Source organism: Podarcis muralis, chromosome 5, assembly GCF_964188315.1.
Source record: "Podarcis muralis chromosome 5, rPodMur119.hap1.1, whole genome shotgun sequence".
NCBI lineage: Eukaryota > Metazoa > Chordata > Lepidosauria > Squamata > Lacertidae > Podarcis > Podarcis muralis.
Genome location: NC_135659.1, coordinates 36285214 through 36310135, shown reverse-complemented (window position 1 = coordinate 36310135; position 24922 = coordinate 36285214). Strand labels below are relative to the sequence as shown.

Genomic DNA, 24922 nt, shown 5'->3' with positions numbered 1-24922 from the left:
CAAGATCACATTTCTGAAGCTTTATGAGTGTTCCGATCTACCTCTTCCTTGGGTGCTGGTCACGGTGAATATTAATTTGTGTGCGCATAGGCAACAAGTGGTATAATGTCCTATGGTTTCCTTACCAGCTGGCACTGAATTTGCATGAGAAAAAAGCCTCTTAAATTGAAAAAAGAAAGAAATTGATTTAGAAAATTAACTTCTTTTTATATATATAAAGAAGTTACAGATCTGGAATTTTCTGCCCTGTTATAGCAGTACACTATGGGTGTGGGGCAGAGAGAGAAAAAGACACTCTTCTGTCTGCTTGCTCCCACTGTATATCCTACAGTACTAATTTTTGTTGTTGTTGTTTACTCATTTAGTCGTGTCCGACTCTTCGTGACCCCATGGACCAGAGCATGCCAGGCACTCCTGTCTTCCACTGCCTCCCGCAGTTTGGTCAAACTCATGTTGGTAGCTTCGAGAACACTGTCCAACCATCTCGTCCTCTGTCATCCCCTTCTCCTTGTGCCCTCCATCTTTCCCAACACCAGGGTCTTTTCCAGGGAGTCTTCTCTTCTCATGAGGTGGCCAAAGTACTGGAGCCTCAGCTTCAGCATCTGTCCTTCCAGTGAGCACTCAGGGCTGATTTCCTTAAGAATGGAGAGGTTTGATCTTCTTGCAGTCCATGGGACTCTCAAGAGTCTCCTCCAGCACCAAAATTCAAAAGCATCAATTCTTCGGTGATCAGCCTTCTTTATGGTCCAGCTCTCACATCACTACCTAAATACTTGGAATTGCTGAGGGGAATGACTCCAGTTAAGAATGTTATAAGTAGCAGACAGCAACAGCATACTTTCACGTGAGAAAATACTGAGGTTTTCAGGGTTCACAACTAGTTCTTAGACATGCTCAGTTCTTGTTGTCCTTCCCTCACAGAAATGAAACAATGACTCTCCAGAAGCTAATGTGAACCAGTCTGCTAATTTTAATATTTAATTCATTTGGCATATTATCTCCACAGATCTGCACCCCAGATTTGGTGGTGTTTTTGTCCTGTTCAAATCAGCGGCTGAAAGAGCGGTTAATGAAGCGTGCCGAGCAGCAGGGGAGACCCGATGATAACCTCAAAGCTACGCAGAGACGCCTAACGAATTTCAAGCAGAACACAGTTCCATTGGTCAAATATTTCCAGGAAAGGGGGCTGATCATGACTGTAAGTCTTCAGTTAATGTATATGCTTGGTATACAAATCGTAACTGTTGTTGAATTCCATGTAAGTAGAGGCATAACATAATAGCCAATGTAATGTTAGGTCTATTAATTTCAGGTCTCTGTTGATTAAATACCACCCCACATATTCAAAAACAAGCCTTTAAAATGCTTCTTTCTCTCTAGAAAAAAAATACAAATAGACATGTGCCTTTTATCTTACATTTGGAGACTTTTAAGATTTTCATTCATTTACAGAAGTATGTATCTTTCCATTCCAAATATACCGTAGGTAGTCTGGGTTTTGTAATTCTTTGTCTATCCTAGATAACTGATAAGGCTCCATATAAGGTAAAGGTAAAGGTACCCCTGCCCATACGGGCCAGTCTTGACAGACTCTAGGGTTGTGCGCCCATCTCACTCTATAGGCCGGGGGCCAGCACTGTCCGCAGACACTTCCGGGTCACGTGGCCAGCATGACAAGCTGCATCTGGCGAGCCAGCGCAGCACACGGAACGCCGTTTACCTTCCCGCTAGTAAGCGGTCCCTATTTATCTACTTGCACCCGGGGGTGCTTTCGAACTGCTAGGTTGGCAGGCGCTGGGACCGAGCGACAGGAGCGCACCCCACCGCGGGGATTCGAACCGCCAACCTTTCGATCGGCAAGTCCTAGGCGCTGAGGCTTTAACCCACAGCGCCACCTGCGTCCCGTATAGTGTAGGCTCCATATAGTGTAGAGCTCCATATAGTGTAGAGCTATTCTGATGCTCTTTCTGTAGGTAGAGATATGCACATTCATAAAATATTATTAGAAGTTTGCCTTTAGAAATGATTTCCCACCTTTGGGGAAAATATATCAGTATATTTCTGAAGCTACCTGTGGTTATTTTGCATTCTAAAATAGCTATTGGGTGAAAATAATCTTGGAACTTCTGGGAACATGTAGAGTGGCACTCTGTATTGGTTGACTCAGAACTATAAAGTTTTGCCATTGATTCACGTTTAGTTTCTCTGCTCAGAGTTGGAGAAAGTGGCGAGGTTTGTTTTAAGGCAACAATGTCATTTATTTGAAAAACCCTTGGGAAAATGAGTCTTCAAAATCTCAGAAAAACTTTCCATGCTATGCCAGGGCTAGTGATTCATCAGTTCTTCACTAGTATAAACGAACAGCATTTCTGTTGAGTCACTCAGGATGCATACTAAAGTGGCCCGGATAGCTCTTGCTAACGTTTCTGAGATGAACTCTGCTTTCAAAGTAAAGTGACATCTATGTACCTTTTTCAATATAAAAGTATACTGCAATGAAGTATACAGTTAGGGCTGTGATCACACACACTTACCTCGGTAAGTTTCATTGAACTCAGTAGCACTTGCTTCTGCATTGGATTGCATAGTTAGCATGTTTAACTCTGTCATCCAAGAATACCCAATGTTCCCCATATGTTGATGGACGTCAAATTTATGTAATCTCTGGCCATTGGCCATACTGGCTGGACCTGATTGGAGTTGGTGTCCAAAATCTAAAAGGCCACAGTTTCCTACCCCTTTCATTGTAAACATATATAATATTATGGAGTAACTCCTATTGATATTTAAAAAGTGATTTCTTATGTTGGCTGTGGATGAAGTAATAATTTTATGTAAGTTTCAGGCTTCCTTAAAAATCTTTGTGAAGATTCTTTGTCAGAGCCATTCATCTGATAAATATTTCTGCAGATTTTGGAAGTATTAGTACTCAATGAATTTCACTTGTAGGCTCCATCAAAGCCACTATCTTAACATTTACAAAAGTCCACTTAAGGGCACCTTACATTTATGACTATACCAGGGGATTGTGTATAATACCAATTTTATTATGTATGCGTAAATGTTAGGAGCCCACAATTGGCATTGGGTTTCCAACTCTCATACATATATATATGATATTTACACATGTACATCAATGATATGTTTGACATAGGTTAAATTGCATACATGAACTGTCACATATCAGTCAACAAATGGTATGAATTGTAAGGCTTGGGAATGTCATAGTCATAAGACTATTGGATTTCTAGAAAAGTAATGTATGGCAAAAAGCCCACAACTTGGATCCTAAATTTTCATGAACAGGGTATAAAACAGTCCATTTTCACTTCTTCTTTTTTGGCATTGTACTTGAAAGGGTTATATAGCTTATCTAACTAATGTAACATCTGCTTGCCATTGCAATAGTTTCCTGCAACAATTAGGGTATTATCAACTACACCCAGAAGGTTGAGGAAAAAAGAATAATCAGGTCTTTACAAGCTACTACTTCATACTTGGCAGCTAAAGCTTCTCAAGCAAGAGAGAAACTGTAGCCATAATGTAGGACTCATTTAATTAGAATATTTGTGTGAGAAATTAAAGGAAACAGGAAAGAAAGAATAATGTTGATCTAGTGTGTGAAAAGAGTCTGGCTTGCAGATAAGTAATTTCCGTTTAGTTAATGCACAACAATTCTTAATTATTATTTTTTAAAGAAACTTTAGCATTGTACAGCAAGCAACTAAACTTAGCTCAGGGAAATATTATTTGGAAAATAAGGTGATTGCATGACAGTTTTAGAAGGATTTAATATTCTGGGCAAAAGTATGCGCTGAAATATTTGTGCTCTGACATAGTGCAGTGGGGGATGACTTGTGTAACTGGGGCTTCTGTGATGGGGACAAACTGCAGGGACCCTGTCAGCACAAGCTTGTCTTGTGGAAAAGTTTTTGTAGTTATCCCTGCATGCCAGTCCTGTCTTAAGCATCACCTGCCAAATCTATCACAACAGGGCTTTTCTGCTGTGGTGCCTAATCTGCAGAAACATCTTCCTGCCTGCTACTCACACCCAAAAGCCAAATCTCCAGAATTTTCAGCACCTTCTGAAAACCTGTTACCCCAGCATTTGTTGGTCATTGTTACCAAGTCATTGAGGGATTGTCTCATTTATTGTGATTCTGCTGCATTTTATTGTATTCACTTTGTTTTTGATATTTTATCGCTTGTTCTATTGTTTGATTCATATTCTTACTGTTGTAATCTGGTCTGGATTATTTATGAAGGGTGACATAAAATACTGCAAGTAAATCAAATAATTTTGCAAGTATCTATATCTATCTAATAGGGACGCAGATGGCACTGTGGGTTAAACCACAGAGCCCTAGGACTTGTCGATCAGAAGGTCGGCGGTTCGAATCCCCGCGACGGGGTGAGCTCCTGTGGCTCGGTCCCTGCTCCTGCCAACCTAGCAGTTCGAAAGCACATCAAAGTGCAAGTAGATAAATAGGTACAGCTCCAGCGTGAAGGTAAACAGCGTTTCTGTGCGCTGCTCTGGTTCACCAGAAGCAGTTTAGTCATGCTGGCCACATGACCCGGAAGCTGTACGCTGGCTCCCTCAGCCAATAAAGCGAGATGAGAGCCGCAACCCCAGAGTCGGCCACGACTGAACCTAATGGTCAGAGGTCCCTTTACCTTTACCTATATCTGTCTGTCTGTGTCTGTCTGTCTGTCTATATCTATCATCTATCTATCTATCTATCTATCTATCTATCTATCTATCTATCATCTATCTATCTATCTATCATCTATCTATCTATCTATCTATCTATCATCTATCTATCATCTATCTATATCTTCTATCATCTATCTATATCAGGCATAGGCAAACTTGGCCCCCCAGATGTTTTGGGACTACAACTCCCATGATCCCTAGCTAACAAAACCAGTGGTCAAGGATGATGGGAATTGTAATCCCAAAACATCTGGAGGGCCGAGTTTGCCTATGCCTGATCTATATCATCTATCTCCCAGTCAGGCCCAGCCATAGCCACGCTGTCTGGGACTGATGGAAATTGTAGATCAAAACATTTTGAGAGACTACCATACTGCATAAAGTGTTCATGCTATGTATTTCCATGACAAGCTGTAAAATAAGACTGCCTCTCTATAAAAAAATTAAATAAACATACTTTACTCCTTTTTTCCACAGCAATTTTTCCTTCCTAGAATTATACTTGCAAAACCCAAATAATACCATTAAATTGCAAGATACATTTGGTAGGCATTACTTCTAAGAATATATTTCCAGCAGTTACACATTTCAGTCTGCCAAGTAAAAGCCACGGAGATGGCATTAGATTTCCCCAAGGACACTCATCCCCCCCCCAGTATTTCTTTGTGAGCTCTTTTTGGGAGGATGAGAGCATTAGGCCTTTTAGTAATTCCTTTAATGCTGTTGAGCAGAAATGTACTTTATGATTTCTTTGTAACGTCACAAAAACCTATTTTGCTCATGAAGTCTTGCTTCAACTTTTACAGATAAATCTAGCCCAACTCCTTCCCTTTAGTTAAATTTCAGTGGTTTTTTCTTTTCTTTCTCATTTGGGATTCAGCATTTAAACTAAACAGGTTTTAGCTCTGATTTGTGATCCCTCTGAATGCTATTTATTTTTTAAAAAGCAACAATAAATAAATAAATATACCTTTACTGTTAGAATAATGGAAGCTATAAAATTCTTTGAGGGTTTTTTTAAAACTAAAAAATGCGTGTAAAAATAAATGAAATGTGTGACAGAAAACAGATGAAGAGAAAGTGACTCAAGTGAATGCTGAAAGTTTGACACTTTCAAAGAGGCCAGTGGAGATTGTGAGTTACCAAGTGAAATGCAACCATATACTGTCTGCCTGTCTTGCTTTGTTTTGCCCTATCTCAGAACAGGGCACCATCATGACTAGTGATGGGTTGTGTTTCTCTCAGGGCATCACATGTTGGGCAGGCCAGCCTTCATGGCTGGTAGGATAGAGCTGGCTTTTATTGACATATGCAACACGCATCCATTTCCAGTGAAGATCATAAGAAAGGCTGAAATGTTTCCACCAAGAAGACTTCATATGAAAACTCAGATGCTACATGCTGTGTTGTTGAGCTTAGAAAAGGGTGGGAAATATTGTGGTCTTGGGTTGTTGGAAAGTTCCAATGATAGCATTCCCTAGGCCTGTTCAGGCTCACATTTCAGAATACTTGTGCCACAGCCAGAAAAGTAGACTTTTCAACTGTTTATACAGGGTTAGGATACACAACATTAAACTCAGAGTCCTTTGGCTTTCATGACTCTCAAGGAAAGCCCTTCTCGTTTTTACAGCAGGAGTAGCCATCCTGGAGGGCACCACGTTGGTTACCCCTGGACTTACAGGGTCAGCTGATGCTATGACAGCATCTTGTTCACCTTTGATGACACCAGTACATAACTTGAGTCTAATGTAGGCAATTATTTTTTGGTATTCCCAGTGCTTTTCCGTGCTCTTTCCTTTAGCTCAGCTGTGATGTATTTTATCAGTCCTACAGTCTGTTGGTATTGCTGTGCTGATACTTGTATGAGACCTTGAAGATTTACCATCTGTCAAAATAGACAGTATTGAGCTAGATGGATCATTGGCCCGTATGGCAGCTTTATAAGTTCATGGCTATATGACAGTCTTCTGAAATGCTAATTCATCCACTACCTCCTCCTAGGTTTCTGCTTTCATACTGAGATTTCTTTTGTCCTCTGGGAAATTTGTCTCAGCTTGCAAACTTTTCTTGAGCCTTTATACAAACACTGAAGCCAAGGATTGATTTGATCGTCCTCTTTTATTAATGCCTCCCCTATTTCTCCCATCTGCTAGTGCTGTAACTTTGCAGTCCTGTTTTGTCTTGTTCTCTACAGGTACTGGACCTTTCCTATGAACTTTACAGGGTTCAACACAGGTCTCCTTTTTTCATTAAAAGTTCTTAACTTTTTACTGCCCGTTCAGTTTATTACTCATCTTCCCTTAATCTGAAGGTATAGCATGCCATTTTCTTAAGTGAAGTTTTGTACTCTGACCATATAAAGGCACCAGAGGGAGCACTCCAGATTGGCTCTGCTGCTTTGTCCATGCACCCCTGTTGTTGCCACTGCCCCCAGCCGCCTACAGCTCTGTGCCAGTTGCTACTGATAGAACCTCAGTCCCTATTAAATTACTAAAAATTGCATAGGATGCAGAGCTGACTTCGTTATCGTGTAGGAGATGGATATGGGCAATTCTGCTGCAAAAGTCTGGAGCAACTGCAAAATATTTTGACTGTTCAGGAGATCATTTCTGCAGGTCAACAGAATCTATTCTAATCCAAAGCAGGCCTGTCATTGCCATGAGTGAAACCAGATTGGTTCTTTTGTAGTTAAAGTGTGAGTTTAAATACGATTCCTTGGAAGACAATACAAGCAAAATTTATTCATAGTTCTCTTTCATTACTTTCATTATTTGTGTCCTTCGGTGAGGTGCAGAAATTCATTTTCTGATCAAACTGTGAGATCTTTAAATCCTGCACATATGATTGCTTCTGTTCTTTTGGGTTCTTTATTTACCATTGCTATTAAACGGGGAGGAAAATAACTCTCTCCTTATGGTTCTATTCTTGTTCTGATAGTTACAGAGATTTTACTTTTTATCACTTATAACATTATATTGAGCATTCCTTGAATTCAACATAATTCAAGCTTGCACTGGCTGTGCATATACTACTGGGCCAGGCTCACGGTTTGTGTATTAATCCCTTAACAACTTGGGTCTAGAATACTTAAAGGACTGCCTTATCCATTATATCCCTTCCCAATCACGTAGGCTTTAGGGAGTCACCCATGGCTCAGATGCACAGCTCATGTCAGCTGGAAGCCACGTGTTCAATACTGTGGGCCCAATTTTGAATTTTGTGTAACAGGTCAGACAGGCCCCCTCCCTGTTGAATTCTGACACCAATTGAAGACTTTTTTTTTTAAATCTAGCAAGTATTTTAACTGAATTCTGATTTTATAGTTTAACTGAATTTTATTGCATCAAGTTTACTGTACACTGTTCAGATACAAATATAATTAGGCGTATATAATTTTAAGCAAATATAAATTATTATTTAAATTGTTGATATAAAGTAAAAAATAAAGGCAAAGCAAAGCTGTATCTGTACGAAGTAACTCCCCTCACCCGTTGCTACTTTTCAATAGTTTCCCCCCCGCTTGGGTTCCTCTTGAGCCCTTGTCCCAAGGAGGGCTCTCCGCAGGCATCCTGTCTAAGCAGCTCTAAGTAGCCACTCCTTTCTTCCCTTTGTATTCTGTGGTGAGAACAGGATGCTGGACTAAATAGGCCATTGGCCTGATCCAGCAGGGTTTTCTTGCATTCTTATGTAGTGTATATCCCCTCCCCACTCCGGCATAATACAATTATAGGATTTCTCTGTCGGCAAAACAAAGGAGGTCTATCACTAAGGACAAATTGAAAATTGGTTCTTCCTTCTGTTTTGCCGTGCATATTTAGAAATTCAGTTGTTGCAAGCAAGAATAGAAGCTTTTGAAGCTTTCTTCACTAATTAGCATAAAACACTCATTATCTCTGGACTCAGCTAGATTGGTAAAGAAAAAGTGATTTATATGCATTAGATATCCAGAAAGGGGAGGAGGAGAATGGCTATTTCAATTCCTGACTCAGCTCTGCAGTGAGGTGACCTGCAACTCGGGAGCTATGAAATAACTCTCAAGTGGCAAAACGTTAGCTTCTAGCTATTAACAAAGTGCTAGCGAATGCTCACGTGGAACACCAGAGGTGTTGAAAGCATGTGCTATGTATGAAAATACTCTACAAAACATGAAATTGCCATCAACGGTAATGGCTGTTTTTAAACCGAAAGAATGGCAATTCAGAGAACTGTCTAGAGTATTGAAAGCAGTTGAGCCACATCTTCTGTTCTTGATGTAGATTCATTTATGGAATGATGTAGATTCATTTAGGGAATGAGATGTATTCCCATTAATACTTAAACGCATTCAGGTTCTTTCCTTAATACTTTTGAAATGCTGTTTCCATCTCTGTGTTCATCCAGTTATTTAAATTGCTTGTTAGGCTGTCAGCTTGTCATACAGGTTTTAATTTCCTGCAGGCTTTGCTAATTTACTCCCTGTACAACTTCAGTTTAGCTGTCTTTGTTGAACCCAGCAAGGCTTCTCATAATTAAAAGTCAGAAACTACATACAGTCTTGCATTTCTAAGGTTAATAAATACGAATGATATTTTCATTGCCATAGTTAAACTAGTCAGTTAAGGTCTTGAGCACGCAATGCTTAAATTCACTATTTGATGGAGACGGACTATTCTCGGTATATACACCTATACCGAGAATAGTGTAAACCATCCACTTACATCATAACAACTAGAATTACTTTTGCTATCATTAGTGCCCTTTCCCAAGCCACTATAATCACAAAAATGGCTGCTGAGATCCCTGTGTAAGTGGACAGTTCACACCAAAGTTTATCTATGCAATTGAATGCCTAAGTTAAGTGTGTCATCAAATGGTGAAAATAAACACGGGGGCTTATTAACTATAAGAAAACAGATATGGATTTCTAGATTGCGAAATGGTTTCACATCCTGTAGTGGCAACACAAATTCGACTATGTACACTCCATACATTTATAGCACATTTAAAGCACATCACTTACCTCAAAGAATCTTGGGAACTGTAATTAGTTAAGGGTGCAGGGCATTGTGCTCTGTGAGGGGTAAACCATGGTTCCCATGATTTTCTGGGGTAATTCATATGCATTTAATATATGACATGTAAATTCTGGCAGTCTAAAACAGGACTAGGAAACCATGGGGGTAGGGAATACAGTCTGCCAGGCCTCTCTGTCTGGACCTCAGGACTCTTACCTATTTCCTTACCTTTATTTTATTATATTTGTATCCCACCTTTCTTCCTAGAACCAAGGCAGTCACCCATCTAAGCATCAACCAGAGCCATACCTTTTTAGCATTGGCAAGGTGGTGGCCTCATGTACTTTCAAACTATACCCTTCAGACCAAACCATGGGAATATACAGTGTGTACCCACCCTCTCTTTCCCAGCCATTCTGCTTGAGTGCTATTGCCTGGCTGGAATGTGTCCTTAAACTGATAATAGTTTTAGTAGTAGTAGCAGTAATAGAAGTAATAATAATTAATTACTTGTACCCCGTGCATCTGACTGGGTTGTCCTAGCCACTCTGGTTGGCTTACAACAGAATATCAAAGGACACAACAAAACACAAAAAAATAAAAGCTTCCTGATACAGGGCTGCCTTCAGATGTCAGTGCCACAACTTTCACTCTCTGTCCTGAGATTGCATTTTAATAACACACTCTCTTTAGTTTGAGGCAACATTTAGTGTTGTTTCACTGGAGTTGTTAACATTTTCCTTGTAAACCACTAGACTGGTAACTACCTAATCTCTTTCCCATTTCATTTTAATCTTTCTACTGTGCTTTTCTAGAACCACTTTTCAGTTACAAAAACACTCGTTTTGCTAAAGAACAATGATTGCCTTGTTTTCAGTCATTACTCTCTTCCTACATTGTCCACAATATGGTCATTCTTGCCAGATACTGTAAAAATCACAATGTATTCAGCATGTACGAGACAGCAGTTTTACAAGGTGGTTTCTCTTTGTGATTTTCCCCCTTCCCTCTTTTATATGCCTGCTGCCAAGCATTTCTGTCCACCATCTTCAATGACTTCATCTCTCACTGAATTCCCTGTTCATGGCAGTTTATGTGCCCTTATGATACGCTGTGCCTCCAATTCCAGATGGCTCAGAATTTCCCTTCTTTAGATGTCTTGGAATATATTTGAGGGCTGTTCCCTTTTGACCAAGTCACTTTTTGGTTCAGGGCTTAAGTAGGTACTTCGGAACAAGAAAAAGGAGCAATTATATTTGTGATAATTTACAATATAAATTTACAATAAATTAAGAGCCCTTTCACACAAACCATTTACAGTGCCATAGCTATTTGTTTCAATGTTTTTTGGAGCTAAATTTGTATGTCACTGTTTCATGGTATGTGATTGCCTTGTTTCCTGTCCACACGAACTAGTAAGTGGTCAGAGTTATGAGCATGGACACAGAGCAGTGATAGTCCTTAAAAAGGGATTTTGTGTGTTTGTGATGCTGGGGTATGGTATTTAACACCTGTTATTCCAGAATTATGTTTGGGGGTGGTGTTAGATGGCAAGAATTTCTTGAGTTAACTGCTTTAGTCTGAGATATGCATAACTTGTCAGAAGAGGTTGATGAAAGCGGGAAAGTGTGAAATGGAAGTTGCTCAAACCACACACTCCAAAGGCCACACAAAATGTGGGAAATTGCATAAAACAGCTTCAACACAATAAAAATATTGCAGAACTATTTTAGATTTTTGACCAAAAAAAAATTGGCTATAGAAGAAAAGATGGTTTGATGACTGCAATATTCCAGAATAGCGATGGAATAATAACAAGGTCATGTGGAAATGCATGGAATTTTTTTTAAAAGACAGCAACAATGGTGCTACAATTTATATGTCTGAAAGGGACACAAACCTCTTTTCAGAAGCTCCACAATATCAGTTTCCTCTGCCCCTCCACTTTACAGAAGAATTGTCTACTGATGCTTTCACTAATCCTGATAGATTGCAGGATCCTTATTGTGTACAAAAAGTTACGGGGTAAAAGCTAAAAAAACTCTGTTCAATCCTCCCCTCCCCCCAAGCCCAACAACTCTGGGAAATTCCCTCCTAAAAAAAGCTCAACAACCCTGGGCAATCCACCCACCCCATGCCCGCTCCTCCTCCCTCCAATGACAATGGGTAGATCACTGCCAGTTTTTTTATACTTGGAGTAGATCACAGTCTCTTGGGAGCTGGACATGCCTGCCTAGCCCATCTCTTTTCTGTTGTCTTGATCAAAGCACAGACTCTTTGGATAGCTGTGTAATTCCTGGCCTCTTGTGGTAGAGCAGCTGAGAAACCAAATGCAATCATAACCTAAATTGTTTTGTTCAGTCAATATGAAAACAATATTCCATAAATACTTTGAATGGCTATGCAATATCTATAACTTCATTAACTGGCCCGGTGCAACATTTTATGTTTACTTTTATGTTTAGCTTGCCTATTAAATGTGCAGAATCCATATATATATAAAATGAAGGAAATTTAGCTGAAATTACAAAGCACTGCATATTTCCCCCTCACTGTCTCAGTGCTAATATTTGCCTCACTTGCTTCACTTACGGCTATCAAAGAGCTGCTTTAGGAGGAAAGAGCTTAGTAAGTATATATGATACAGCAGATGCAATAGAAAATTAAACACACCCAAGAGGCTCTGCTTTAAACTGTGTATTTTGCAAGCACTTTATACATTAGTTCTCAACAAGCTTTCTTTCCTCTTAGTTCCAGTGAGACATGCTGTGTTATATTGCCTTTCTAGAGTTCAACGCTCTCAAGCCACTGAGAAATTATGCCGTTTTCCACCTCCACAATAACAATTATAAAGAATGTAGTAACGTAATCCAATCACATTACTCCACTTTTTAAACACTTAACAGCGTTACTTAGACATCTGAAGCCCTCCCCACACTTCCTTTTCCTTTGTACCATATGATAAAAAGGCAATACCCAGCCAAAGTTAAGCACTCTGAATTTCCATAGATACAGTGGGAGCATATTTAACATTTACACCCTGCTTTACTTTCCCACTTAAGTCAGTGGGACTTTACATTGCATACCTATTGGCTTGATTGTACTTTTGATTAAAAAAAAAATACATTTAGTATGTACTTTCAGTTAGACAAAAATAACCAGCCAATTGTCCAGATAATTTTTGGCAATAAAAATTATTCAACGTGAACTGAAGAATTAATGTAAATAATGAAGTAATGTATATTGTAGTTGGGTTAGAAATTTGCATTCCCCCACCTACAGATTGTTTAGCTTTTGTAGCCTAAACTCAGGGTGGGGCTAGAAGTTATTAGCTTCTTAACACTCGCCCTGCCTGGCAGTTTTTAATACCCCCCTCCAAGCTGACTTTCAAAGGCAGAAGTGAGTCCAGCTGTGGGATAAATGGTTGGGAGGCATTTGTAGGTGAGAATCAGCTGGTGAAGTAAAGATTTGGAACACAGGAGTTGTCTTAGGTTGAGTCAGGCCAACACTGACTAGAAGTGGCTCATCTGGTTATATTGGGGATCCTTCACAGTCCTACCTGGGCATACCAGGGATCAAACCTGTGACTTCTGCATGCATAACATGTGTTCCACTTTTGATGGGTTGCACTTCCCATTTTTCAATCCTCATATCTTGGCAAATTCAGGGATTGTAGCTATTCTTAGCAGAGAAAAAGAGACATTGCAAAATTGGAATGCAGCAGAAAGATCCAACTGAGAGACAGTGTATTGCAGTCTTACAAGATATCAAGTTTCCAAGCTTTCAGTTTACACTGTTGTTGTTTTGTATTGTCTCAGAAATAAGCCCTTGGACCAAATCTTGTTAAATTCAAACATTGCTATAGGGAAACAAATCCAATTTTCAAAGTCCATAAACTTTTTAAATGCCCATAATCTTTATTGTATTTATGAACCAAAAGCCAATATAACAAAATAGTTTAAATTGAGAATATGATTCAAGAAGCATAAATATAAGTTTGAATTAAATAAATTAGGTCTAATGTATTTTGGGGCATGAAAATGAACAGCTCTTGTAAACCATCTAGACATCAGTTATGAACCTGCAGTTAATATTTTTAAGAAGCAATTGTAGTTTGGTTTAAAAACCTTTTAATGCCTTTCTTTACCGACATAGCTTACCTAAAGGCATATAATTTGAAGGTTAGCTTTTACTGTTGTAACCAGTAAATCTCAGGTAGAAACAAACAACAGCTGATAGCAGAAGGTTTGGCATTATCCTCCTTAAACGACCAAGCTTGAAATGGTTAGCAGAGGAACATTTTGCTTGGATACATACAAGGGAAGTGTGCTAGTTATCTAAGCCAGTTTGTACATCCTACAACCTGTGCCTACGATTCATGATGGAACTGCATGGTATTGCAGTTCCACATATTAAGAAGCTTGTTTCTGTTACCAGCAGCTACACATAGGTTGTTGCATTTGTGAATTGAGGCTTAGCTGACATAACAAATCTATGAGCTGATTGCCTATGTCTTTTTCTTTGCTTGAAAGTAGATTCAGGGGAGCTCAGTTTGGACTTATCCAAAGCTACTATTAGCTCCCTAGGGGAGGGGTGGAAAGGGCAGATACTAGGGAGACTTATTTCAAATACTGGGCACCTGACTTCCCCCCCTTTATGACTAAGAGCAGTTTAGAAGGCAGGGGCAATTCTGATAGAGGAAATGGCACTAAGATTAACCCCCATGCCCCAGCACTGTGATCCCAAGTCCAAATCGCCCTTTCCCAATGGATCCTTCTAAGCAAAGAATAAGACATTGGATGGTCCAATCACATCATGACTAGTTTAGCCCCAGAGAGTTTAAGAAAATGTGCTTTGAAACAACCAATTAATTAATATGTTCACATGAAACAGTTTTCCAGAGTAATTTATGGCCCCTCCCTTAAAAACACCTTTTCTCTCCGCAATGCGATTCTTATATCCACTATCTTAAATTCAGTGATCGTTGAGTAAGGGAGTAATTACAATTAATACTTTTTTCATAAGGAGGCTCTAACCAATTATTTCTGTCTGGAATGACCAAAGTAGTTACCTTCAGTTGAACAGGCAAACTATCTTAGGTAGCCTTGTAAGCATTTGTCTTCATGAGAAAGCGATCTGACAGCAATAGGTAGATTGACCTACAAGTTAGTAATGGAAGAGATAATCTTTAAAGCTGAAATACCATACTTACTTACCTTGGAGTAAATCCTATTAAACAGGGAGGCTTACTTCTGAATAGACATGTATAAGATTGTGCTGTAAAGTATGTGGGGCATAAGCTGTTTTGCCTGATTAATTTGTGCTGCAAGTACTCTATTCAAGGTCCTAGGTTCACATATTGGGTACAACTGGGAAACCAAAGGCTGAATCTCCAGGGTCTGTTCCAGAGGTCACTAGATTACACTCAGACTGTACCTTTTAGGGGCTATATAGCTCAGTAGTAGAGGACTTGCTGTACATAGGTTCCATCTTCAAGTAAAATACGTCAAATAGCAGCATTAGGGAGAAGGATTGTCTGAGACCACAATCTGCTGCCAGATTGAACCATTAGACCCTTGGTCTGGCTCAGTGTAAGATGTCTTACTGCATTCTTATGTGACTCCAGTACATTTAGTAAACCACCCTACATCTCTAGTTATTATTAGCTGTCTTGAAAAGGATTCAAAATAAGGAGAGAAACTAGGCTGAGTTTTAATACCTATGCCACTTTCCTCCACCACTGTAATTCCCTTGTCCAAGACACCTGTGTATATACTGTCCACTTCTATTATAGTTACTGATGACAGCCTGAGGGACAGAGCAAAACAACTTGACTAGTGCATCATTGGCAATGCTGGGGGGGAAAAGAAACGACAACACAGAACTTAAATGTCTAAGAACTGATTCGGGGAGGAGAAATGGAGAGGAGTAAATAGATTTCTTCTGTCAAAAACGCTCAGCGCAACTGTCATTACATTTTAAAAGCAGTTAAAATGCATTCATAAGACAGATTGACAGCATGGCCCTCCTCCTTCATTTTTTATCACATAATACTAACTAGTCACCCACTCAGCACAAAGCAAACCTTCTCATTACTCACATATTAGCTTCACAGCAAGAGAACTTCCAATTAGGCATGGCAGTTTTCTCAGAGTATTTTTGGGGGGTGGGGTGGGGGGAACACACAGCACTCATCCAGTTGCTGATTTGTACAAAGCGGGAACATGTTTTAAAATTGGTTTAATGAACAGACTTAATCAAAGCAGTGTAGACCAACTCTGTTTATATTTAGTTGAAAGTACGTCCCATTGCTCTGTGGATCTTCTATGTAAGTATGAATACGTCCCATTGCTCTGTGGATCTTCTATGTAAGTATGGAGAGGATTTCATTTCATTTCGGTGTGCTCAGCTATGCCTAACTCTGCATAGCATAGGACGCTAAGCTGTGGTCCTTCAGATACTTACTAGGGAGACTTATTTCAAATTAACAAGTGGTAGGATGCAGTTGTTAACTACGACATCTGAGAGGACCAGTTTTATTCAGTGGTCCCTAGGCATCTGCTACTTATTTTTGAAGCCAATACTCTTTCCCAGCTCTGTTTGGAGATGCAGGGATTGAACCAGAGGCTTTCTGCATGCAAAACAGGTGCTATACCTCCAGGCTGTGGATCCAAGCTTTAACTGAGACACAGCTCATTATTTTAGTCTCTTACCAATCGTGATTCATGAAAGATTGCAAGTTTACATTGACACAATGTCTTTGCATGCCTAGATAAAGTGACTATAGGTGAGGAATTTGAATTTTTGGAGCATTTGTTTTGGGTTATGTGACCACTATGTTAATAGGACTGGAGAAATGTAGTATTGTTGCTACCGGGTTAGGACGAATGCAGTTTAGTTACATGATAATCTAACGCCATCAAGCAAATTATTAAACTACCATAAGGAAGAACTGATAAGAGTCAGTTCAGTAGCTCTCCAATGATCTCCTTCAGTTATATTGTGAATTAACTTTTAGAGAGAATGTATATGTACTGTTACAACCCAAATATTATGTTTATTATTTTATTAATTGTTAAATTGGTATACTGCCCTATACTTGCAGATCTCAGTGCGGTTCACAGCACAGAATTACAATATAAAAAACACAAAATACATAGCACAACAAAAACAAAGACAACTCAATGAAAAACCTATCTATACGACACTGACACAAACCTCACATATACACTATGTGAAAGAACAAAAGTGTGCTACCCCCCTTCTCTCTTCCCCCACTCTTCTCCCCCAACCTTTTACTGTGTACAGTATTACAGACTCACATCAAATATGACTGATCTATAGAAAGATCTGAAAATTGAGTTGATGTATGTACTTTAGTAACCAAAGAAAATCTTTAATAAAAACATTTTAAAAAATAACCCTCCCTTCCACAGCACATTTTAAAAGGGCATTAGATGTCAATAAGCCAAAGGCCTGGTTAAAGAGGAATGCTTTTGCCTGTGATCACTTGTATTTATGGTGCTTCATATCATTCATATAGGAGGACTGCCCAAAGCGGGTCATATATGGCATCCTGGTTTCACTATAGCGATAAGAAGCACGTCTGTGGCTACTTTTTGATGGCAAGTTATTTGAGAACCATGTTTGATTGCACAGGCTTTAGCCTGCACTGTGAGAGGGAAAGGGAGTGAGCAAGCCACCTAACTTAGCATGTGATGCCAGAAAATGAACATTTTTAGGTTTCCTCTGTTATTTTGTTACTTTCAAAATAGAGGCATCAGAACGTAAAGGTTAAACCAATTTAAAATGTTCATAAAGGTTTTCAAAAACAGGAAACATTTATTGTAATGGTATTTCTGGAGTAGGCGACATTGGCACATTTTTAAAACAGTTTTTTTGTTAACCATAAACTGCTAAGAGGACGGGGCTGTAGCTCAATGATAGCTTTGCTGGCAGAAGGTCTCCGGTTCAATCCCTGGTGTTTCCATGAAGGGCTAAATCAGAGCTTTCCAAACTTTGCATGTTGGTGATACACTTTTTAGACATGCATCATTTTGTGACACAGTAATTCAGTTTTACTAGCAAACTAACCCCTTTCCAGCCTCGGGAGGAGTGTGGTGAATATTCGCATGACACATCTACATACTGCAACCAACACACTAACATGTCGTGACACACAGTTTGGAAATCTCTGGGCTAAGTAGTATTAGAAGTATAATAACATTATTTAGCCACCATTATAAAATAAACCAATTATTTTAGGGAATGTTGCTTAGTTAGACACAATTCTGTCAAAGAATTATTAACAGATTTCGGCTGGAAATATGGAACTCTTTTTGGATTAATGCTTCTAAAATTCAGAATGTATTTATTACTCAGTGACTTGGCCAAGTTTTATTGTTCATTTTGAAAACAGTTGAGATAAACAAGAGATGGCCCCATAGTTTATGTGGCCTTTCACATGCTGCAACTGCTGTGGTTTAATTTCAACCAGGTTTAATTTCAACCAGAAATGGGGGACTTGTGAGTCCCACCAGCCCCAGCTTGCGTGGCCAATGGTGAGGTATGATGGGAGTTGTAGTCCAAAGGCATTTGGAGGGCAACAGACTCCCTGTACCTGATTTAAACATTTGGTAAGCTCTTGTAAGAGAAATGTACTTGAAAGTCATTCCAGCCAAAGCCTGCTAACCTATTTTCTTGTAAAGTAATGCAGGACAGGAACTGACTGAGTTTATGATGCAGCTGCCAGAGAGGGCTATTCTCTGTAATAACAGGAAAGTAGTGACTCCATAGTGGGAGAATATGGCTCCATGGTGGGAGAATTGGAGTGCAAATACACAAGACTGTTCCTGTTCATTTGTGAAGTGTTACAGAATATGATCATATCCTAGCAACACCTTAATATATGCAAAAAGGAGGGTTAAAACAAATAATTTTGCTTAGTACTGCTGCTAGCAACTAAAACTAAAGCTTTTTTTTAATAAAAAAGAACAAGACATTGCTTTAGACTGAGCACTCATCTGTCTCTTCAACAAAGCTAGGCTTCAGAGTGTTGGGATTAAGGTCTGCATCAAACTGCACAGTGGAGTGTTAGCAGGAAAAGCAGGAGAGGCCCACTAAAATATAAATGAGCTGCTTGCCCTTTGGATTCATTCTTCAAGAAACGAAACATTAATCCAAAATGAAGAACGACCTCAGGTATGGGGGTTCTGCCAGATGGAGTCAGCTGGAAATTAAAGCTGCTCCAAGGTTGATGGGCAAGGCAAACACAGGAATCTAAGGAATATTATTTTTGTCGGATGAAAGCATACACAGCAGAGGACACACGTAGTGCCATGCAAGACCAGCAGCCTGATCTTTGGCAATTTTGCTTTGTGGAATGAGACTTACTCTCAACTAAGTGTGCTTCGGAATTCTGCTTGGGAATAAGTAGGAGGTTGACTTGGGGTGGATTTATGTCCTGCTTCCTTCCATTCAATTTCTTGGAAAATTACTTTGACATTCTATGCTCCCTGCCTAACAGAAAGTGGGAATAAACAAATTCCCCATCAGTTTAAATCTGAATTGCTCATTGATTTTTTCACAGTGATTCTTTTGTTCACACTAGTTACTTAGAATACTGTTAAAAATGTGAAAGGTGTGATCTTTTGAGGCTTTCCCAGAGACTAGTTACCTGAAAGTATGACATTGACTATTTGTGTTGCAAAGGTTTTTATTTTATTTTTTCATCTTAGTTCATTTTTTCTGTAAGATTCATGTATTATATGGATGGATGAGCTTCAAGCTTGTGGGATCTGTTTGTTTGCTTACTAGAGCCCTCAGATCCATCAGCTGGGGGACAAGTGTTTGCATAGGGACTCAGTGGGGGAGACATTCACTTAAATAAAGTTAAAGAGGACTTCTGAATACATCCTCTGCCAGGAATTTGTTTTTGTTACCAAATGTGAGTTCTTAGTTTTGCACATAAAAATTCATGTATGGCACCCCCCCATCTCCCTTCCCAAATTTCTTCATTTCAGCAGCATTTAGTCTTTATTTTTTATGGTTTTCATTTATATACATTACAACAATTATTTAACCAAGTTTTAACATTTTCAATTTTGACTCCCTCCCCGCTCTTTCTGTAGTTCCTTACATTTATTTTCGTCCTTTCCTGCATACTTCAATTTGCCTCAACTTATTCTTTTAATCGTCTACTCTCATATATATCTCATATCTATTTTTTAAACCGCAGGTTTTTACAGTACTCCTGCCAATGTCTTGATCTGTTTATAGTTTGTTTATAAATACTCAATAAACCACTTCCATTCCTTCTAAAAGGTTTCTTATTCTTCCGGTAAGTTTCGCCATTTCTGCATACTCCATTGGTTTCTGCATTCAGTCTTCTTTCTTCGGGACCTCTTCATCCTTCCACTTTTGGGCAAATAACATTCTTTAATCGGTGCTTTTTTCTGGGTATGCTCAAGGGTTTGCAGTACCAACACCCCCTTTCCCCCTCCCCAAATGGTAAAAGTGTTGCATTTAGTGTAATAGCTTCATGGTGAGTACCAGCACCATTTTTTCTTAAAACAAACAAACCACTGTTAATCCTTAAGGTAATACCTGGTGGTCACAAGCCTCTGCTGTTCTCTTTCCATCTACATCAGTCCCCGCACCTTCCTCCCCCAGAATACAGGAGCTTCCACTTTTATTTATTTTATCTTTTTAGAGGGGGGCACAAATAACTTGATGAAATAGGTGTGCGGGGCCATTCCTAAAGTATATTGCCCATTGTGGTGGAAGGAAATGAAAGAGGGCTTTTGTGCTGGTTATAATGGATAAAATACAACATGTTCCCCATTTTGTATGGGCAAAATAGAAAGATTTCTGCTTGAATAGACATATTCAATTGTGTTTTAATATAAGTTTCTTTGAGAGCCCACTGAACAAAACCAGTAAGGTATAATGGATAGAGTGTTCAACTTGGACCAAAGAGATCTGAGTTCAAATCCTCACTCTACTATGAAACCCAAAATAAAATCATTACCTTTCAGTCTAACTTATCTCACAACATTGTCGTGAGAATATAATGGCACAATCCCAATGTAAATCATCAGTATCCTTAGTATCTTCTTGGGAGGGTAGGTTACAAATTTAAACAATATTACTATTTGGGCACATATATTTGAAAAATATATTATTCATATCAATAGCTTGCTATATTGTTATTTTAATCTGATTGCACCAACCATTGAAAAAATAAAGGAATGCAATGCCTGCTCCATCATTTAAATAGTTAAGGAATGGCTCAGAGAGAGGCAGGACAAGGGCTGTTGGGGGCTTAATGGCTAAGGCTTACTTTTATTGTACTTCTGTAAACTGTAAACTGGCATGGGATTGCACCATTATGTCTTGGTACTTCAGCAACGCAAGAAAGCAAAACAGGTGTGCAGGCAATAATATAAGGACGACAATAGTAACTGCTGCAGTGCCTCTGGTGTCAGTGGATAATTGTCGTTTGTTCTTGCAACGTTCTTTTCCCCCTCTATTTGGAATCATGGGACACTGTGCGCCTGAATGATTTTCTGTAGCGGTGTCTCTGCACAAGCCTACTCAGTTGGTTCACTACAGTAAAACAGAAGTGTGATTGATGTGTTTTGTTGTAGGGAATAAAGGAAGCCAATGCAGATTCTACTGTGGTTCCATGCTTCAATGACATTTGGTATTTATAGGAATATTCCACCTGGCTCTAAAAGACTTTGTATAATACCATAACATTCAGATAAATAACCAAACCTGTTTTGGAATGTCTTATTGCCTTCTGTTTTATTACTAGTTTGATGCTGAGAGAGATGAGGAAGAAGTATTCAAAGACATAAGCATGGCAGTTGACAACAAATTGTTTCCTCCTAAAGAACCTGTTGAAGGTGAGTTGATTATTAACCCCTAAATACTGTAGGCCCAGTCTTGCTTTCACAATGTAATATATTTTCAAGATCAAAATATATTAATGCTTCAGAAAAAGTATAATAATAAAAAAGTTAAATGTCATTGTTTTTAGGGGGTTTCCATGTCTATTATGTATGCACTAATATGTGACATTTTCTGAGCGCTATTAATGTTCTGTTGATATACAATATATAACGTATGAGACAGGGATGGTTCACATATTCCCAAATTCATACTTGAATAGTGCAACCATAAAGGATTTTTAAAATCACATTTAGATCATAATGTGTTAAGTGATCATCACACATTACAGTGTATAAGGATTAATACATCTTAGTATATTTTTGGTCTTTGTGGAAGCTGCCCAGAGTGGCTGGGGAAACCCAGCCAGATGGGCGGGGTACAAATAAATTATTATTGTTGTTGTTGTTGTTGTTGACACATTTCTCTCCTGAATATAATTTGTGTGTAAGATTTAGCAGTGTGTAAAGCAGCGTACAATATTTTTTCCTGGTCGCAGGCCTTTCTCATACTAAAAACACAAAAACCCACTGGTATTTATTAGCATACTATTATGCTGTATGTGTGTGCATGTGTACTGTGTGATTTGTTTACAGTTTTGTAAACCTGGGGAATGCAAAAAAATATAAAATATTAAGCAGGTCTTGCGCTTCGAGGACCTCAGGTAACCCCCTGGAAATAAATTCACACAGACTAATATTTTAGTCTAAGGTTGATGGGCAAAATTTAGGCCACAACTTTATTGATTACACAATGTGAGCAGTATTGGTTTAGGCATTGACAAACTATAACTGACTCCTGCCCACCCCACAGGAGGTCTGGAAGGGTAAACCAAACCGATGCAAACTGACTGTAGCTCACCCCAGGGTTCCTGTGGCCCTGGCATGGCCCTAGCCCTTCAAGCAGACTTCAGACGAGATCCAGGACCCCCAGATTCCTTTAACGGAATACCCTTTTCATGGAGAGGCAGGTGATGGCCACACCTCACCTCCCCCATCCACAACTAAGTCAGTGCCTAACCGCCCAATCTTACAAAGTTGTGACAATTGCTGGGAGGTAGGCAAAAACCAAATGGCCAGTGCCAATCTGCCACGTGGACAAAATTCCTACCAGGCCCCTGCCACAAAACAGGTGACCAACCGAAATCCCAAGCAAGGCCAAAGCACAGAAAACCAAAGAGGGAGGGTGGGTGGGTGTTCAGCCGCGCGAAGCAAGTGGCTCTGATGTGTCACACTGCCGTTTATAAATCCTCCTCCTCCCCCAACCCGCAAATCAATCTGATTGGGTGTCGCAACTGGCGCGATCGTGGGACCGCCCCAGAAACAACCGGGCTATGCCCAGCCTCCAGATGCTGTGGGGGCCCCAAGGTCCCACGCTCAAGCAGGACCCTCCATGAAGAGGGTCCCATTTGTCAAAATTAGTCAAACTATCATTTTAACCTCTACCTCTATTTTATTCGAACTATTTCTTCTGTCAAACAGAAATAAGATATTAAAGAGAAATCCTTAATTATGATTCTTCCTTTCCTATTAGGGTGAGGGAAACCTATAAAAAGCTGAACAAAAGAATTAAAAGCCAAAGAGCCCTTTGCTTACATCAAAGATTTTAATAAAGCAATATTTTAACTCAGTTACCTCCACTACTAATATAATTTCTTCCTGCAGTGTATCTATTCCAACCTGCAGACTTTCAAAGAGTGTTTTTGTAGCATATCCAAGCCTTTGCATGTTAAATTCCAATACTGTAATTGGTAGAAGAAATGGTTTTTTAAAGGAAAAAAACTACTTGCAGTCTTCAAAGACGACAATATACCGTATTCTTATTCATTGTTGCTTCCTAACATATAATAAGGCTGTTGCTAAGGGCAACAACTTGTCATGAAATTCTGCAGTTTAATTTTTTTTTTAAGGAATTAGAAATACCTGAGGATAAGAATGAAACACTTTTATCATTCTGATGCCAATCAATCTATAGTCTTGCTGTCTTCATAATTTCAAACCACTTTTCTAGCATTCTGTGTGTCAATACAACACTTTAAACTTTAAAGCTGTTTATATGTATCTCATTATATATTTGCCCATAAACAAAAAGGGCAAATAGATGAGCAGTATCTCTCTTGGAGGTTATTTCAAATCAAAAAATGAACAGATAAGATAGAATTGAAAACATTCCTTAAAGACTTGCCATCAAAAGCAGAGTATACGGTAAGTTACAAACAAAAGTAGTGCTGAACTGTGTAGGGCAAAATAAACTGGCTTTGTGTCAGGCAGAAATACACATGTCAGTGATCATGAGTTCCCAGATGTATGGTTTCCAACATTAATAAAAGTTTTTCCTATCCCTGCCCATTTCCCCCACTGCAACTCCACCTCCCTGGTGGGCTTCTGGCTTGGGACTCCAAAGTACTAGGGACAGGAGGGGGGAGGTTCAAAACAACCTGGAGAATATTTGCAACGAAATATTGGTTGCCGGGGAAAAGTTAAGCTGTCTAGGTGGATAGTAATTATATATTAGAAACCAGCAGCTGTTGATACCATTTTCTCAGAGCAGCAGACTAAGAGGATTGTAGACTAATGAGAGGCCCCTTAAGGTACACCTGCCCCATTATAACTCCCTTTGTTGCCACTGCATTTGAAGGGGAGCAGAGTCAGAGGTTGTAGCAGCTGGATATCAGCCTGGGAGAGGAATCCTTGCCACTACATAGAAACAGATTGACCATTTGAAAAAGAGGACAGGACTCTTGCACATTAATTGTTGTGTAGGAGAGGGAATTTCAGCAGGCATAGCTGAAGGAGATAGGGCCAGTGAGTGTGTCAGTATATTTGAGGATTGCTTTCTGTTTTGGTTTGTGGACTGGAATCCACCTTTACTATCCATGGTAGATAAAGACAATTTGGGAAGCAGATCGTGCAGTTAAGGTATGGTTACCAGACGTCCCCGTTTCCCGGGGACAGTCCCCGGATTTGCAAATCTGTCCCCGGATTTCATTTAATTTATATTTTAAGTGTTGTAGATTATTAGTAGGGAATGAATGTTGCACGATTGGTTCAATGGCACAAGACATACGGGGACTTCCGGCGAGGCAAAATGGCAAAACGGCAGCGAGCAGCTCCTGAAGCCAGCCAGAGCCAACTGTGCTACCAGGCTGGTTCCGGGCTACTGAGACTGCCGCTGCTGAGGGGGAACCAGGGATGCCCGGTGCATCAACTGGGGGAACCGCTGACCCCCGCCCCGCCGCGACCCAAATCGAGCCAGGAGCAAG

The 24922-nt window shown here is 39.5% G+C and overlaps 1 protein-coding gene across 1 annotated transcript in view; it reads left to right on the top strand.

Moving 5' to 3' along the window:
• AK5 (adenylate kinase 5) overlaps positions 1-24922 on the top strand; it is an 86079-nt gene that overhangs the window by 25606 nt on the left and 35551 nt on the right. Inside the window, exons 6-7 of the mRNA XM_028733054.2 lie at positions 1007-1198; positions 21527-21617. Coding sequence (XP_028588887.2) covers positions 1007-1198; positions 21527-21617 — 283 coding nt within the window. The remainder of the gene's footprint in view (positions 1-1006; positions 1199-21526; positions 21618-24922) is intronic.